Genomic DNA, 16,926 nt, shown 5'->3' with positions numbered 1-16,926 from the left:
ATCGCTGAAGACCCTCTTGCCCTCTCCCTCTCTTTCTCTCTCATATTTGAAAGTTCTTTTGTGCAGGTCACGCTAATGCACTCTTTTCAACTGGAAAATCGAACACCGCCGGAAAGAAAGGCAGCTGCTGCGCGTGGCTCTTCTCCAGCCTTGGCTCCTTTTTGTTGGTCGGCATCACATGAATCGTATTTTACACCCCAGGAGCCCTGCGCGCCTGGGCCCTTGCTCGCTGCTTCGCTCGCTCTCTTTTTCTCGTGCGCACGCTCTCACAGTCGCGCGCTCACACGCTCTTGCTTCGGCCACCTCTCGATCTTTCGGCAATCAGGTACTCATGTCTCGCCTCCTCGCGTGTTCCCTCCCCCGAGTTCGAGCAGCTTAGTGCTCGCCGCTGCCTGTTGCTCAGTGCGGTGACAGCGCTGCTAAACATGGCGTCGGAAGGAATGATATTAACAAACCACGACCACCAAATCCGAGTAGGAGTCCTCACAGGTAAGCGCGATGCAAACGAGATCGGAGAGCGACAGTGAGCCGACGGCGGGGCTACGCCAAGGCGCTGATATTGCCTGCGGTTCGGACGGCGCATGTTTGCCTGCTCGCTGCGGTGCTGCTTGATTTAGAGCCCCCTGTCATCCCAGTGCAGTCGGGCCGCCGCACTCGCTGCTGGTAGTCGTCTCTTCAGCTTGTCGATACCGGAGCTGGAGATGCTGATAGCGGTGAGAGGTGAAGTGGAAAGTAGTCGGCGGTCAGGTTTAGATTTGTGTTTGCACGGTGCACTGTCTGATAGAGTGAGCCCAATTATTTATTTATTTATATGATTTAACCTACTTATTTGTTCATTGGTCGTCATTAATACCTTCTTGTAGGTTATACTCTTACCTTCTTGAAATTCCCAGTTTTTGCACTCGTTGCTATTGATGATAGCTTGTGGTAATAATTTTTATGATATTGATGATGCGTGTTTTTAGACTTTCCAATTATTATTATTATTATTTTTTCTTCTTTGCTGATGCTCGTGCACTGGGAAGAGCACCTCACTCGCCCGATTTAGAACCGTTGGACCAGGACAGCTCCGCCTCTTGAGCCGTATCATGTAAAGCCGTAAGCATTTTCATCATCACAGATCTAAAGGATATAACTCACGCATTATCGCCTTACACATTTCAGCTCTGCGCGTTGGGTTCCCCGTCTCATTTTCGGCTTTGATGGCGGCCGGTGCTATTCCTCCGCGGAAAGATACATGTTTAACGAGGCTCTGATTTTTTTTTTCTTTTTAAAGCGATTTTCCTTCTTAGAAAAATCGAATCGTCATTTTCTCTTTTGCTTTTAAGGGATCACGGTTTGAGCTCAAAGGGTCCATAATAAAAATAACACTAAGATTTGCATAATAATACTACTAATAAGAAATGAAAAAACACCTCTTTGGTTTTGCGGCTTGCGGAGGATGCTGATAACGTTAGCGAATCGGTACGATCGGCAGTCCCTGGCTTGTCAGGCTGCTGCTCCCTGCTCTCTTTTTCCTTATTTCAGTCACGAATGTTTGCACGAAGCGGAGCTGTGGAGATGCACAGCAGCAGAATTGGGAAATGTATGAGGGAATCCCTCCCCTCCCCCTTCTTCCTCTTCCACTTCCCTCCCCTGCCGTTTTCATTGAGCTCGAGCGCTGTCCTCAGCCTTTGGTGCTGAATCGCACATCAATCACGGTGCCTTCATATAGTGCATGAAGGGGGTTCTGAGAACCGTGGCGTCCGAGCGCCTTCTAAGGGCAGAAAGCGACCTCTTTATATACCGTAAGGGAGCTAAGAAAGGGTGCTCACCCTTGAAATATCGGAGTTTGTTTGTTCCGTCCGCAGTGCACTGACATTTCATGGAGGCAGTTCACTATCGATGACAAACAGGGCTTGACAAAGTGTGAAAAGGCAGATCACAGAAGTGTGTGCATGTGTGTAAAAAGCCCTGGGCCGCTTTCATGATTATTCTCTTAAACAGGGTGCATTTTGTCTAAACAAACCCCTTTCAGATATTCTAAGAACACCAACATCTTTACATCACCGCAAATCCCCGATGACCTTAGCGCTGACGTGGTTTCTGAATTGAGATTTATTCTGCCTGTTTAATTTTCATCATTTTGTGATCCATCATTCTAATCCAGTGATTTCAATTTCTTCATGTGTTTAATCCTTTCAAACTGTTTTAGTGCTTTGATTTCAAAATGCTGATGTTTAGAATGACGACATGATTCTTTTAATGGTAATAATAGTAATAAATGCAACATTGTACTTGATAAGCAGCTGTTGAAAATAGATATATAAGAATAATAAAAGGCACTACCCATTTCTGCTACCGATACTGTGTGACACTGAGCAAGTCATGTCACCTGCCTTTTCTTTAACTGGAAATCCAAAAGAAATAGAACCAATCGATTCTCTCAAAAAATATTGTAAGTCACCTTGGATAAAGGCGTCAACTGAATAAGTCAACATAAAGGTCCCAAAGACGTGTCTGTTTGGTTTGCACGATGTGGCGGCAGTGGACTGGTGTGCCATTCAGGGTTGTTGGGATGGGCTCTTCTTCCCTGCTACCCTGAAATAGTCAAAGCAGGCGAAGCAAATGGGTTCATGGATTGCTACAGAAAACAAAAAAAGAAAACATTTTCTGGTGTTAATAATGCTGCTTTCTAAAACTAGCCCAAACAGTGCTTCACAGCTGCAAGGTCTCCATTACAGTGTTCTTGAAACCTTGATGATCCCTGTCTTGTTGGAAGGAGACTCTGAGAAGACAGGAGAGCACATGTTGAGACCTTCCTGCTCCGGTTTATTTTGCCTGTCACTTGCAGTTATTTGAGATGTCAGTCAGACCATTTGAGGCTTCTCTATCACACTTGAAATCAGATTTGTTTTTTCAACGTTTGTTTAATGGTGTTTCATTAATTTTTAATCCTCTCATGTTTCTTCAGATTTTTATTTTACTCATTAGCTAAACTCAGTTTTGAGTTGCCTTCTGTTCTGTGTTGTTTTTCTTTTGTGCTGAGGCCAACTAATTAAATGGGGTGACCCAGCCGGCACCCCAGCAACTTTTGGATTTTCTCATGTCTTCACACGACCACTCCATATAATCCTCCACAACTGCCTGTTACCAACAGTACATGAATTCAATATCATTTTTACATGAACCGATTTGGAATTTGCTGTCCATGAAAACTATTTCAGACATTACTTTTGCAGTACAATAGATGAGCTATATTACAGTGTACACATTTCTTTAACCGAAAGATAAAGAAATCAGTCCAATCAAATGAAGTTTTTTCTTTTAATTTAAAACAATAAGTTGAAAGGTTGGTAATTTGCTGCAAAAAAATGCTCGTAGATCAAAAATGTGAAAAGACAAAAAGTCACATGAGTTCAACATTTTGAGCTGTCATCTGTAAGCTCGCTCTTGTTTGTGGATGTCATGGGTAGTGTGAAACCTGTGATTTTTTTCCATAATAAAGTACATTTTTCTTTTATGTACATGTTACTGGAATAAAATATTTAAGTGAAATGATAGATAAGTAAAAAATTGGAAATTCATTTTTTTAGTGCAAAATGCCAATGGGGTGTAATGACATTGGCTTATGCATATGGGATCTCCCTAAAGGTGTCTTGATTCCGAAAGTGCGGTGTTAGAGTGCTCTATAAAATCAAAACTGGTTAACTGACAGAAGAATAATAATAACTAATGAGCAGCAGAGTTGTGAGCGCCAGATCCCATTCCATGAACAGAATGGAGCCACATAGAGGCCTATTGGGATGGCATTGCCACCTCTTGGAGTTTGGGCCAAACTTAAACTTCTGCCTTCTGTGTATGTTCACATTGGCTTTCTTTGAAAGAGGTTTGGTCATTTTGACTGGGTGCTTTAAAATGGGAATTGAATCGTGATTCCAGTTTTGCACTGCAGACTTCAGACCAGAGGTTATTTTGAAATGTGTGGATGGAATGATGGGCCATACTGGTGAGAGGGGCTGACATTCTTGGATGTGCTGCATTTGCTGTGTTCATGTTGATATGGTGAAGTCTTCTAGTGTGATATTGCCCAGGTGTCCCCTGAGTTCAGAGCTTTGGTTGATAAATACATAGATAGAACGTTGTTTTCCCACTTGGGGAAATTTGGCTTTTTACAGAAGGATAATATATAAATATAATAATATTTATACACACTCACACTATGGCCTTAACATACACTAGAATGACTAAAATGGAAGAAAGCTCCTGATCTGGTGGTCCCAGTCACAGTGAAGTGCTATACAGGCATATTGCTGTTATTAAAGGAGCCACAGCTGCGTTTCTTGACACACTTCTGCTGAATAATTTATTGGCTGAAAGTCCTCAGTGTTAGTGTGTCACAGAGAGGACACGTAGCATTGTTAATAATGGCACTCAGTTTTATCTCCATTCTCTCCTCCACTACGACCTCCTGGAGGTCCAGAGGGCATCCTATAACTGAGCCTGCCATTTTAATTAACTTGTTAATTCAGTGGGCCTCTCTTGAAATAATTTTACCAGCCCAGCACATCACACTAGCCATCACAGAGTTGTAGAAGATGTGAAGGATGTCACTTTCCTCGTGAAAGGAATGGAGTCTCCTTTTGAAATAGAGCCTGCAAATTCCCTTTCTTTTATAGTTCCTCTATGTTCCAAGACCAGTCCAACCTGTCATTAATGTGGACCCCCCAAGTAGTTGTAGCAGTGCACCACCTCTGCATCCACACCCTGGATAGTGACCAGACACGGAGGCTGTTTGGTGCTGCCTATTAAGTGAATTAGCAGTTCTTTGGTTTTGCTGATGACAACTCTCAGACTTCTCCACCTGACTCCTCTCCTCCATCTCATACACCCCATAAGTGCAGAATCATCTGAGAATTTCTGTAAGTGACATGACCTGCTGTTATATTTATAGTCTGTGGTGTATAGAGTGAGGAGAAAAGGTGACAGGCCTGTTCCTTGTGGTGCTCACACAGTCCTTGAGTTTCACAAACTGCGGTCTGTCCAAGAGATAGTCCATTATCTAGGACACCATAGGCTTATCCACCTGCATTCTTTGAGCTTACCCCTTAATGGGGGTATGGAAGTATGGATGATGGGTAATTGAATTGAGAAAAGTCCAAAAGGCAGTAAATGCATGTGCACATACAAGCAGGAAAGTGTTGTTCAGTTACATGTAAGAATAGATGAGTACATTATTTGTTGATCAATCCAGACGCAGAGTGCCTTGTTGATGTGTTATCGCTTTAAAGTTAGACAAGCAATATGCTTAAAGTTTCACTGGAAATGGTATATAGCGAGCACTGGAAAATGGGAAGATGGGGTAGGGGTAATAGTGGTCTTTTGAAACAGCTGACTAAAAAGAGAGTGAAGTAAGCACTTGTGTTTAAAATCATAGAAGTCATTTGATCATCTAGCTGTTTAGAAGAGCTTTGCATCTGTCAGTGTGCGATGCAAAGTATCACTTGTGTGAGGAAGAACCACAGACCTTAATTTAAAATTATTTCAGACATACTCAGTAAAGGTGTCTGCCCTCACTTTGTTATGTCACGTATGCTAAAAGTGGCACATAAGGAGGCCAACATGGTAAAAAATAGAACATGGTCAAAAGTTGAGAAGTTTAAAGTGGAGGCTCAAATACCTATGAGATTTGATAGCCAACAAAAAGCTTTATCCAGCATCTAGGATAGCACAGATCTGTTGCATCTCTGACTCAATTTTTGCACACTCATGGAAACCATGGACAATGGCGTCATGAATGTGGGGTCTCAGAATGGTCGGACCTTTAAGAAAACAAAATAGTGATGCAATAAAACAAAAAATTAAATTTAAATGAAATTTCAAAAACAAACTCACTATTAACTGACAGCATGACTGAATTCCCCAGATTGAAAAACCCTCAAAACCATTAAGAAAAGTGGAAAGGAAATTTCACTCAAAGCAACTTGTGTCGTAACACTCTTGTCCGATTCCTTGTGGATTGTCTGTTTATCTTATTATTTTGTGTTTTATTTTCTTCTGCTGAATTATTAAGTGTGCATATGGTTTGGGTACATGACAACACAATGGAAATGGCCAAAGAGAAATTTTCGGTTGAGAACTTCCCAGATTTTCAATGAGACTTTGGTAGTGAATGAGGAGGAGAATCACCTTGTGGTAATCAACTGTTTTCCTTGTTCAGATTCAATATAACATCAATATGAAAAATGAGTTGTTCTGTAATGTGGAACAAAAGTCTGTCTTGGATGTCCTATGTCATGGAAAATTTCATTGTGGATTTCAGAGGAGTTGTATGTAGTAATTGGCATTGATGTAACCTGGCTGCTTGCAGTAGGATGTCAAGATGGCCAGCTGTTCCATTAAACTTGGACAATAGTGAGGTGACTGATTATGTCACAGGCCTCCCACGCTGTGTCTCATATACTGACTTTTCATGTTTTTTTCCTGATGTTTTTATTTAATTATAAGAAACATTTATGGATGCTCCTTGTTGTAAGGTCTGTCTTGATTTTATGTTCAAGCACATGCTCCATGGAAATCATTATTAATGACTAGAAGAGAAGTAATTTCTTCTTTTACAACTCTGAGATGACCAGTGCAAGTTCATATGCTGTGGTGTGCTGGGCTGGTAACATGACTTCAAAAGAGACCCAACAAATCAACAGGATAATTAAAAGAGCAAATTCAATTATAGGATGTGCCCTGGACCTCCCTAGAGGTAGTAAAGGAGAGAACTGAAACAAACTGAGTGCCATTATAAACTTCCTATCTGTGACCACTAACACTGAGAAATGCGGCAAGACATGCGACTGGGTTTCCTTTATACCAAGTTATAGGTTTTGTTTTTATTTTCCTCTTTTTTAGTCATTCTGGTGTATGTTCAGACCATTGTCTGTCTATCTATCTATCTATCTATCTATCTATCTATCTATCTATCTATCTATCTATCTATCTATCTATCTATCTATCTATCTATCTATCTGTCTGTCTGTCTGTCTGTCTGTCTGTCTGTCTGTCTGTCTGTCTGTCTGTCTGTCTGTCTGTCTGTCTGTCTGTCTGTCTGTCTATCATATAGTGCCTTTCCTGCCTGTCTGTCTAATTTCCAGTTACGTATGATAAAGAAAATCAGTGAGTCTGTCCAATAAACAGAAATGGGTGAGCTGTGTAAGAGTAATTGGCCTGATCTCTTCCAAAATTTGTCTTGTTACAAATGTTAAAGTAATCTTGCTTACTGTGAAAATGGAGGAAAAAAGAAAGCTGTAAGTTTAAAGGGATGTTTTTCTAAATTTTAATAGTAAAAAATAATTTTTAAAATTTTTGAGCAGCATGAAAAAAAAAACTTAGCCGCCATTTTCATATAAATTGCTGGAAAAGAGGTGAATGATGAAGCCATTGGTCTAGTGATGAGCTCAGGGAAGAACTTAAATCCCAGGACTAAGCCATGCATAGCCAACCTGCCCACCTAACTGTCATGTTGATTTCCTGGATTCCTGAACGTTCCCACATTAAAGAGTAGTTTTTTTGCTGTTAAAAAAAGAAAATTCTGACAGTTCCACTTTAATTCCCAAAATGGATTTTTGCTTCCGTTAAACCTGAATTGAAACAGTTTGGGTTAGAAAATGGTGATGAATCGGGCACTGATGACTGCAAAGTGTGTTCTATATGGTAGGGAACCTTTGTGAGAAAACAAGAAAAAAGCCAATGGCTTTGCACATTCAGGTTGTCAAATCTGATTGTGTGTTCTTGCTCCTGTTCTGTTCAGTGCTTGCATGGTCTGGGTGTTGGGCAAGGTTGTGGGGACCCATGGCTGTGAGGCATCTGTTGGTGAAGAAAGATTTATTAATTTTGCCTTTGCCAACGATGCTGTGATCTTCACGGAGTCAGTAAAGACTCTGATGAGGGTGCTCGAGAGACTGAGCGAGAAGTCTGAGTGTCTGGGCTTGTGAGTGTTTGAATAAAAACCAAGATCCAGGCCTTTAATGACCTCTTGGGCACAGCCATCAGCAGTGTGTCTCTTTTGCAGAGAGAGTGTCGAACTTGTCGAGAGGTTTACTTACCTCGGCAGTGACATTCATGTCTCTAGTGACTCTTCCTATGAAGTCAGTAGACAGATTGGGAGAGCATAGGGGTCATGAGGTTGCTAGGAAGGGGTGTGTGGCGCTCCTGATATCTCTGCAAAAGGACGAAGGTCCAAGTCTTTAGAGTCCTGCTGCTTCCTGTTTCGCTAGACATGAGTGTTGCGAGACATGGACGCCATCCAGTGACCTGAGATGAACACTGGACTCCTTTGATGCTGTGTCTCTTCGGAGAATCCTTGGGTAATGCTGGTGTGACTTTGTATCGAATGAGCGATTGCTCACAGAGTCCCAAATGGCGCACATCACCTGCATTGTGTTGGAGTGTCAGTTACGGCACTATGGCCATGTCGCACGATTCCGTTTGGGTGATCCAGCTCGCAAGTTCCTCATTATTAAGATCTGAGTGGCTGGACCAGGCCAAGGGGACACCCACATAACACCTGGATGTGGCAGATAGAGGGTCATTTCTGGAGGGTAGGCTAGACCATATGTCTGCCTGGGGGGTTGCCAACTGGGATCCCAAGCTCTTTTGTCATGTGGTGGGTGCAGCATCGCGCACTCTTCCCAGCCTGACCTGACAAGACCTGACCTGTCCTGAACAGTATGTGTGAATATGTATCATAATGGAATACCTGTATGTGCTACCTAATGCAGACCATTGAGTTATAAAAGAACCAAATATAACGGATGAATTGCGTTGTGAGGTCAAGCCTCAATATTGCCCACTTCGAACTAACACTGACCACTCAGTAGAAGAAGCTAGGGTTGATGGGCATTATTTATAGTCACGTGCTGATTTACAGCCAACAGAGGTAAATCAATTTGTGCTTACGGCGGAGGACCAAAGCAAAAACAATCGGGTAATAAAGTTCTAGAAATTGCTAAAACCAGCGGCAGTAATAAACACAGTCTTGTATGTTTTTTAGCTCTTAGAGGGCCTTTTAATGTCTGTTGTAATTGGTGCTTCTCCACATGGCTAATTGTTATGTTTTCAACCCGCACCGTCTTCCTTACACCTGTGTTTCTCAACCTTTATAACAATAATAATACATTTTATTTATATAGCACCTTTCTCATGCTCAAGGCATTTCACAGAGTCTCAGAAAGAACAGCAGGGTATACTGTATGTAACACTGGATATGTATATTTTCTGTCTGATTCCACACCCTAGTTTTACCCTTTTTAAATTCATTGATGACTTACTAATAGCAATTGTAAATGCCCCCTTGGAAAAACAGGAGCAATTGGGAGTCCGCCTTGGTGAAATGAGCTTGCCTAGAAATGGGGAAACATATTGCTCAGCACTGATGATATCTTAGGTAACACACCATGATGGCAACCTGCGTCATGCCATTCATGCAACCAGCGGTTGAGAAACCCTGCCTTACACAAACCTTGAGATCAGTTTGTGCTACACCGTACCGGTGACCCATGCCAGAGCCAGAAAGCTACAATTGCAATGACCTGTACACTTTGGCACTGACATACGGCCAAGTGCCCTGTCCCAAGTATAGCCGTAAATAAATCCTACACACATCAGAAATATTTAGTCTTAACTATAATTTTGGTTAAACTTATGATGTAGCAAAGTAGGAAGTTAATATTAAAGAACTTACAATATAAAAATCAAAAAATGTTTAACAACAGTCAAGTACAGGTAGTCCCCAAATTACGAACATCCAACATACGACTTGCGAACGGGGCCGCAGCTGCTTCTTCATCTGTCTGGGGGATGCGACGCAGGCTCCTCAGTAACTGCCACTCCGTCATCTTCGGCCTGGGGATGCTGCAAGCGGTGGCTGGAGGGGACGATTTCACTGCTCACGCAGTGTAGTGTCCCTTGGGCGGCTGGGTGTGCGGCAAGCGGTGACCCGGGGTCAATAATTGCCATGGCCTCAGGAACCGCTTATGTGCAGGACGGAGGCTTGATGGGACTTCTGACTGCCCCGTTTGTTCTCGGTGGCCGGCTGGTGATGCTGCAAGCAGTGACCCGGTTGTGGCTGAATGGAGGCCATTGAGGGTGAATGGGGTGGCGGGGGGCAGCATTGTATAGTGTGCCTCGGGTGGCTGCCTGTTGAATGGGGGTGGTGGTGGGCAATTCACTACCCGCCTTTGGCCAAACCCTGTTTGTTCTTGGTGGGCTGACGCTGCAGGCAGCATACTATATGCAAGTGGAGGTGACTGTGTGGTCCTTGCCGCCCCCATTCATTCTCAATAGCTAGCCTGCTTGTACTGTGACGCACATAGCAGGAAGTTGTCTCTCATCAGTACACCAGACGTGCTGATGAGGGGCGCCTTCCTGCTGTGATAGTGTGGACAGTGCTGTGCAGAACAGCTCATCTTAACGTTTTGTCTTCACCACTCAACAATGTCTCTGAAACACAAATCTGATGCAAATGCTGGTGATATAGTAAAGAAGAGAAAAACCATCACCATTGAAAATAAAGTAGAAATAATAAAAAGGGTTAGAGAGAGAGAGAGAGAGAGAGAGAGAGGTGAAACTCCATCATTCATTGGCAGAGCACTTGGTTACAGTCGGTCAGCAATAGCATTTATTAAAATAATGTACCTGTTCCGACAGACAAATTCAACTTAAGTACAAACCTACAGTCCCTATCTCGTATGTAACCCAGGGACTGCCTGCAGTTTTAAAGAAAAAAAATTGGATTTTGTAAAATGTATTATACTTTTTAAAAATTACCGTATTTACCCGTGCACCACGTGCATATTTTTTTTAGTATTAGAAAATCAGGTGCGCGTCATACACAAGGAAATTTTTTTCTGTAATGTTTACTTTTCTCTCTCTCGCTCGCTCGTGCGCACTCTCTCTCGCTCGCGCGCTCTCTCTCTCGCTCGCGCGCGCGCTCTCTCTCTCTCGCACTCTCTCTCTCTCGCTTGTTCGCTCGCTTGCGCGCACTCTCTCTCTCTCGCTTGTTCGCTCGTGCGCACTCTCTCACTTGTTTGCTCGCGCGTGCGCTCTCTCTCTTTCTCTTGTTTGCTCGCGCGTGCGCTCTCTCTCGCTTGTTTGCTCGCGCTCTCTCTCTCTCTCTCTCTCTCTCGTTTGCTCGCGCGCGCGCTCTCTCTCTCTCGCTTGCTCGTGCGCGCTCTCTCTCTCGCTTGTTCGCTCGCTTGCGCGCGCTCTCTCTCTCTCGCTTGTTCGCTCGTGCGCACTCTCTCACTTGTTTGCTCGCGCGTGCGCTCTCTCTCTTTCTCTTGTTTGCTCGCGCGTGCGCTCTCTCTCGCTTGTTCACTCGCGCATGCTCTCTCTCTCTCTCGCTTGTTTGCTCGCGCGCGCGCTCTCTCTCTCTCGCTTGTTCGCTCGCGCGCGCTCTCTCTCTCGCTTGTTCGCTCGCGCGCGCTCTCTCTCTCGCTTGTTCGCTCGCGCTCTCTCTCTCTCTCGCTTGTTTGCTCGCGCGCGCGCTCTCTCTCTCTCGCTTGTTCGCTTGCTCGCGCGCGCTCTCTCTCTCTCTCTCGCTTGTTCGCTCGCTCGCGCGCGCTCTCTCTCTCTCTCTCGCTTGTTCGCTCGCTTGCGCGCGCTCTCTCTCGCTTGTTCGCACGCGCGTGCGTGCTCTCTCTCTTCTCTCTCTCTCTCTCGCTTGTTCGCTCACGCGCTCTCTCTCTCTCGCTCTCTCTCTCGCTTGTTCGCTCGCGCGCTCTCTCTCTCTCTCTCGCTTGTTCGCTCGCGCGCTCTCTCTCTCTCTCTCGCTTGTTTGCTCACGCGCTCTCTCTCTCTCTCGCTTGTTTGCTCGCGCGCGCGCTCTCTCTCTCTCGCTTGTTCGCTCGCTCGCGCGCGCTCTCTCTCTCTCGCTCGTTCGCTCGCTCGCGCGCGCTCTCTCTCTCTCGCTTGTTCGCTCGCTCGCGCGCGCTCTCTCTCTCTCGCTTGTTCGCTCGCTCGCGCGCGCTCTCTCTCTCTCGCTTGTTCGCTCGCCGCGCGGCGCTCTTCTCTCTCTCGCTTGTTCGCTTGCTCGCGCGCTCTCTCTCTCTCTCTCGCTCGCTTGCTCGCTCGCTCGCGCGCTCTCTCTCTCTCTCTCTCTCGCTTGTTCGCTCGCGCGCTCTCTCTCTCTCTCTCTCTCGCTTGTTCGCTCGCGCGCTCTCTCTCTCTCTCGCTTGTTCGCTCGCTTGCGCGCGCTCTCTCTCGCTTGCGCGCGCTCTCTCTCGCTTGCGCGCGCTCTCTCTCGCTTGCGCGCGCTGTCTCTCGCTTGTTCGCACGCGCGTGCGTGCTCTCTCTCTTTCTCTCTCTCTCTCTCGCTTGTTCGCTCACGCGCTCTCTCTCTCTCTCTCTCTCTCGCTTGTTCGCTCGTGCTCTCTCTCTCTCGCTTGTTCGCTCACGCGCTCTCTCTCTCTCTCTCTCTCGCTTGTTCGCTCGCGCGCTCTCTCTCTCTCTCTCTCTCTCTCTCTCTCTCTCTCTCTCGCTTGTTCGCTCGCACGCTCTCTCTGTCTCTCTTGCTTGTTTGCTCACACGCTCTCTCGCTTGTTTGCTCACGCGCTCTCTCTCTCTCTCTCTCGCTTGTTTGCTCGTGCGCTCTCTCTCTCGCTTGTTTGCTCGTGCGCTCTCTCTCTCTCTTGTTTGCTCGTGCGCTCTCTCTCTCTCTTGTTTGCTCGTGCGCTCTCTCTCTCTCTCTTTCGCTCGCGCGCGCTCTCTCTCTCGCTTGTTTGCTCGCACGCGCTCTCTCTCTCGCTTGTTCGCTCGCGCGCGCTCTCTCTCTCTCTCTCTCGCTCGCTTGTTTGCTCACGCGCGCTCTCTCTCTCGCTTGTTTGCTCGCTCTCTCTCTCTCTCTCGCTTGTTTGCTCACGCGCACTCTCTCTCTCTCTCTCTCTCGCTTGTTTGCTCACACGCACTGTCTCTCTCTCTCTCTCTCTCTTGCTTGTTTGCTCACACGCACTGTCTCTCTCTCTCTCTCTCTCTCTCGCTTGTTTGCTCACGCGCACTTTCTCTCTCTCTCTCTCTCGCTTGTTTGCTCGCGCTCTCTCTCTCGCTTGTTCGCTCTCTCTCTCTCTCTCGCTTGTTTGCTCTCTCTCTCTCTCTCTCTCTCTCGCTTGTTTGCTCACACGCACTGTCTCTCTCTCTCTCTCTCTCTCTCTCGCTTGTTTGCTCACGCGCACTTTCTCTCTCTCTCTCTCTCTCTCTTGTTCGCTCGCGCTCTCTCTCTCGCTTGTTCGCTCGCGCTCTCTCTCTCGCTTGTTCGCTCGCGCTCTCTCTCTCTCGCTTGTTCGCTCGCGCTCTCTCTCTCTCTCACTTGTTCGCTTGCGCGCGCTCTCTGTCTCTCTCGCTTCTTCGCTCGTGCGCGCTCTCTCTCTCTTTCTCGCTTGTTTGCTCGTGCACGCTCTCTCTCTCTCTTGCTCGTTCGCTTGCGCTCTCTCTCTTGCGCTCGCTTACTCGCACTCTCTCTCTCTCTCGCGCTCATTCGCTTGCGCTCTCTCTCTCTCTCTCGCTCATTCGCTCGCGCTCTCTCTCTCTGTCTCTCGCTTGCTCTTTCGTCATGCAACAAAAACAGAAAGGCATTTCGCGGAAAACATGCCCTAAACTCTTCCTATACAATCACAACGCACGTCGTACATGGGGCAAATTTTTTTCGTGATTTTCTTTGTAAAAATTAGGGTGCGTGTCTTACATGAGGTGAGGGTGTGTGGTACACAAGTAAATACGGTAAGTAATTTAGAAACAATACAATCAGTAGATTACGATTCCATGGACAGATAAAACATGCAGATTAGTGAATTACCACCAAACAAAGCTGTGAGGTCCACTGGTAACTAACATACATAGATGTAATCTGCTCCGTGCAATTCATGAGTCTGTTAGGAGACGTCTGTGAAGAGGTGTTTAACTTTTGGAGACCGTAGGATCTTTTATAGAAAATGAAATGGCTGACACATGTCAACCACAGCTTTTTATCAAGGCTTTCCTCCGTAGCATTCAAGTTCAAGGTCACATTTATAGTGTATGTATGATGTATTCCTTGATAAAATTTAATTTACACACTTCTCAGAATTCTGTTACAATTCAGGGTTAACTGTAATGGCTCAACTGAAGTGGTATATAACAATGCATTCGATTACATAAAAAACATTGAGAGTGTTGCAAGGAGTTGACAACCCTAGGCGACTCGATTGTGAGTTAACTGGTTAGGTCTTTAAAGGAAAGAACTCAGGACTTTACGAGTCATATGGATAAAACACTAGAGTTCTGGTAGCAATGTTGCGTTCACAAGCTCTCAAACTGTTCAGAGCTACAAGCTGTGACCTTTCCTCCTCTGTGCATTCACACGGGCTTCTGGTTGGACTACATATGACTTTACATGAGGACGATTTTGAGTTGATACTTGGTGTGCAAAAAAAAAAAAAATAATGAAAAATTAAATGTCATTTTACGTTTTCTGACTGACCAGGTTATGTTTTTCATTTTACACAATTAACTAAGATGAAAGGTGAGCGTTATGTCTCAACTCTGGGAATTTGGGTGGTTTTGTTTTCTCTGAATTGTCTGACTTGTAGCTCAAAGTTCACTGAGCTTTCAAGTGATAATTCCAACTTGAGAACTCGGAATTACCATATATATATGACATCAAGAGAACAGAGTACAAGACACTTGTAAAATTTGGGCAGACGTTATGTCCTAGAAAGTTGTAGAGCCATCTCATCAGAGGTGTTCCTGCATCCTTGCAAACTTCCTCACTGTCTGTTGTTTGTTGGGAGACTGTGAATCTCACTTGTCAACCTGTGAAACTTGGTTTGTTTCCCACACTGGTATCCTTTAAGCAAGTACTTCCAATCCCTTTTTGATGCCAGTGGTATTTAGCACTCCCATGTTTGAGGTTTTAGTTTAAATTGCATCCAGGCAAACAAACATCTCCACATTATTCATATTCAGGCTGCCATACAAGAGTGGCTTCCATATTGGAGAACTTGAAATGCCAAAGAAAATAAATGTGACAAAGTTCTGCTGTTCTCTGGGGATTCCTTAACCTACCGGTACCTTCTCCACTCACCCATCACCCAACTAAAACACCAGTCTCACCTTCCGTCTTTCTCTGTCAATGTTTCTCATGGTCCCAGCCCCTTTACGTCCCTTGAGTGAGCCGCCTTCCCAGATTCTCTTATCATATCCTGATTTAGTGATCATTTGTCTTTAAATCTCATTCAGGGATCACCTGAGGGCCATGCATTTGGCATCACTTCCAGGATCTTTGGACATTTGGTTTAGCATCAGAGATACCAGACTGGAACTCCTCCTAGCTGCCTCTAGTTTTTGTGAACTGCAGAGTCCAGAGTAGCTTTTAATGGTCTGGGTCTTCAGGGCAAGCACCCATCTTCAAAGGAGTATCATCTTGTTATATTTTTTGGATTACATTCTATTCTGGTGGCCATCTTGTGCGTTTTTGGTAGTTCCATAGCTTTGTTCCTGTTGCCTGTATAGCTTTTTCCATCATTATGCAGCATGTCTCCCAAGGTTGTAACCCGTGGGTAATTGCAGCAATGTGTTTAAAGTGTCACCCATTTCACTGTCTATTTTTCTGAACTGCGGATAACAAACCTTTTTTTTTAACCTTCTTTGAGAATTCTTTGCTTTTGAATTGCTCTTTTAAGTTCCTGACATGCTCTTTGTTCTTTTGACCTCAATTTTTGTCCATCACTTTGGCTCGGTTGTTTTGGTTCTTTTTGATCTCCCAGGTTTGATCTTTTTCTGTTTCCTGTCTCTCTCCTGGTTTGCCTTTTAAATCTTTTGTTGGTTTCCTTGCATTACATGTGGCTCTGCTATTACAAAATAGGGACTATACACTGCCACCTACTGGCACAGTGGGAAATGAATATTCACTGATCATACCCTTAGATGGGAAACACTGTCCCACACTTCCAAGACTTGAGCGGTACACTCTCCCCTAACAAGAAAGTGGGAAAGTCTATTCCTTGTCTTTATTATTGTATGGGCAAAATGGCATCATGCTTCCAAGGTTGGAGCTCAATACTGCCACTTAGTAACAGAGTGTGTAACGAGTTCTTGCTGTTCTTATCTTTAGATGGTGAACACTGTGTCACACTTCTAAGACGAGGTCTGTCTGCTGCCTGCTAGCAATATAGTGGTAAAGGAGTCGTCACTGGACTTGCTGTTCAGTCGGAAACATAAGCTCAGCTGTCTGTTGCCCCCTAGTGGATTGGTGGTTTGTGTGGACTCTTACCAGTCATATAGCCTTTCTGTAGCAAAAGGGTCAGCCCCCCCACCCAAGGTCCTGCTGTTTCCTTCTTGGGCATGACTTGCTGTGGTGGTCTTTGAGGTTTTGTTTCTGGGGTCTTCTACTGCTCAGCTGCCTTCCCACACTGACATGTTGAAATGTGGGGAGTCATTCACTATGTGTGTTAATATATTGTCTAATGTTTGTCTAGCTATGCCATCTGTTTAAGACAGGTTGAAATCTAAAGGGTAATTTATAATTCTGCGTAGAGCTTATGCCGTAGCCTGCGTAGCCTACTGCATTGTTTGACGCACACCTTCTCAAGAATGTGACTACGCATTGTATCAGTATGAACTCTATGCAGACCCCTATGACTCTGATTGACCAGTGTGGTAACTACATATTTCCTGAAACTTTCCATTTGTTTTCCACTATTCTGAAGTAAAAAAGAGTAGCTGAAGAAGTTAGAAAATATACACATTTATATGACCCCCCTCATCACATAGACAGATGGCGTCCAATTTGTGGCACTCAAATATCAGCTAACATCGCTTTGGAAGCTGTCAAATGCATAAAAAAGTGGAGAAATGTGAGGGACAAATACATTCTCCTATGAAAGAAAATGTGGAGCAAGAGGAGCAGTGATCCCAGAGGGCAAA

At 44.9% G+C, this 16,926-nt stretch overlaps 1 protein-coding gene across 11 annotated transcripts in view; it reads left to right on the top strand.

The window, feature by feature from the left end:
* Window positions 1-338: 338 nt before the first annotated feature.
* Window positions 339-16,926, top strand: part of LOC114666444 (gephyrin) — a 415,661-nt gene continuing 399,073 nt past the window's right edge. For all 11 annotated transcript variants that reach the window (XM_028821308.2, XM_028821307.2, XM_051920119.1 and 8 more), the window contains exon 1: window positions 339-489. In XM_028821308.2, the coding sequence (XP_028677141.1) occupies window positions 426-489 (64 nt within the window). In that variant the 5' untranslated portion in view covers window positions 339-425. The remainder of the gene's footprint in view (window positions 490-16,926) is intronic.

Source organism: Erpetoichthys calabaricus, chromosome 16 (assembly GCF_900747795.2).
Source record: "Erpetoichthys calabaricus chromosome 16, fErpCal1.3, whole genome shotgun sequence".
Lineage (NCBI taxonomy): Eukaryota > Metazoa > Chordata > Cladistia > Polypteriformes > Polypteridae > Erpetoichthys > Erpetoichthys calabaricus.
This window is presented reverse-complemented; position numbering and strand designations above follow the sequence as displayed.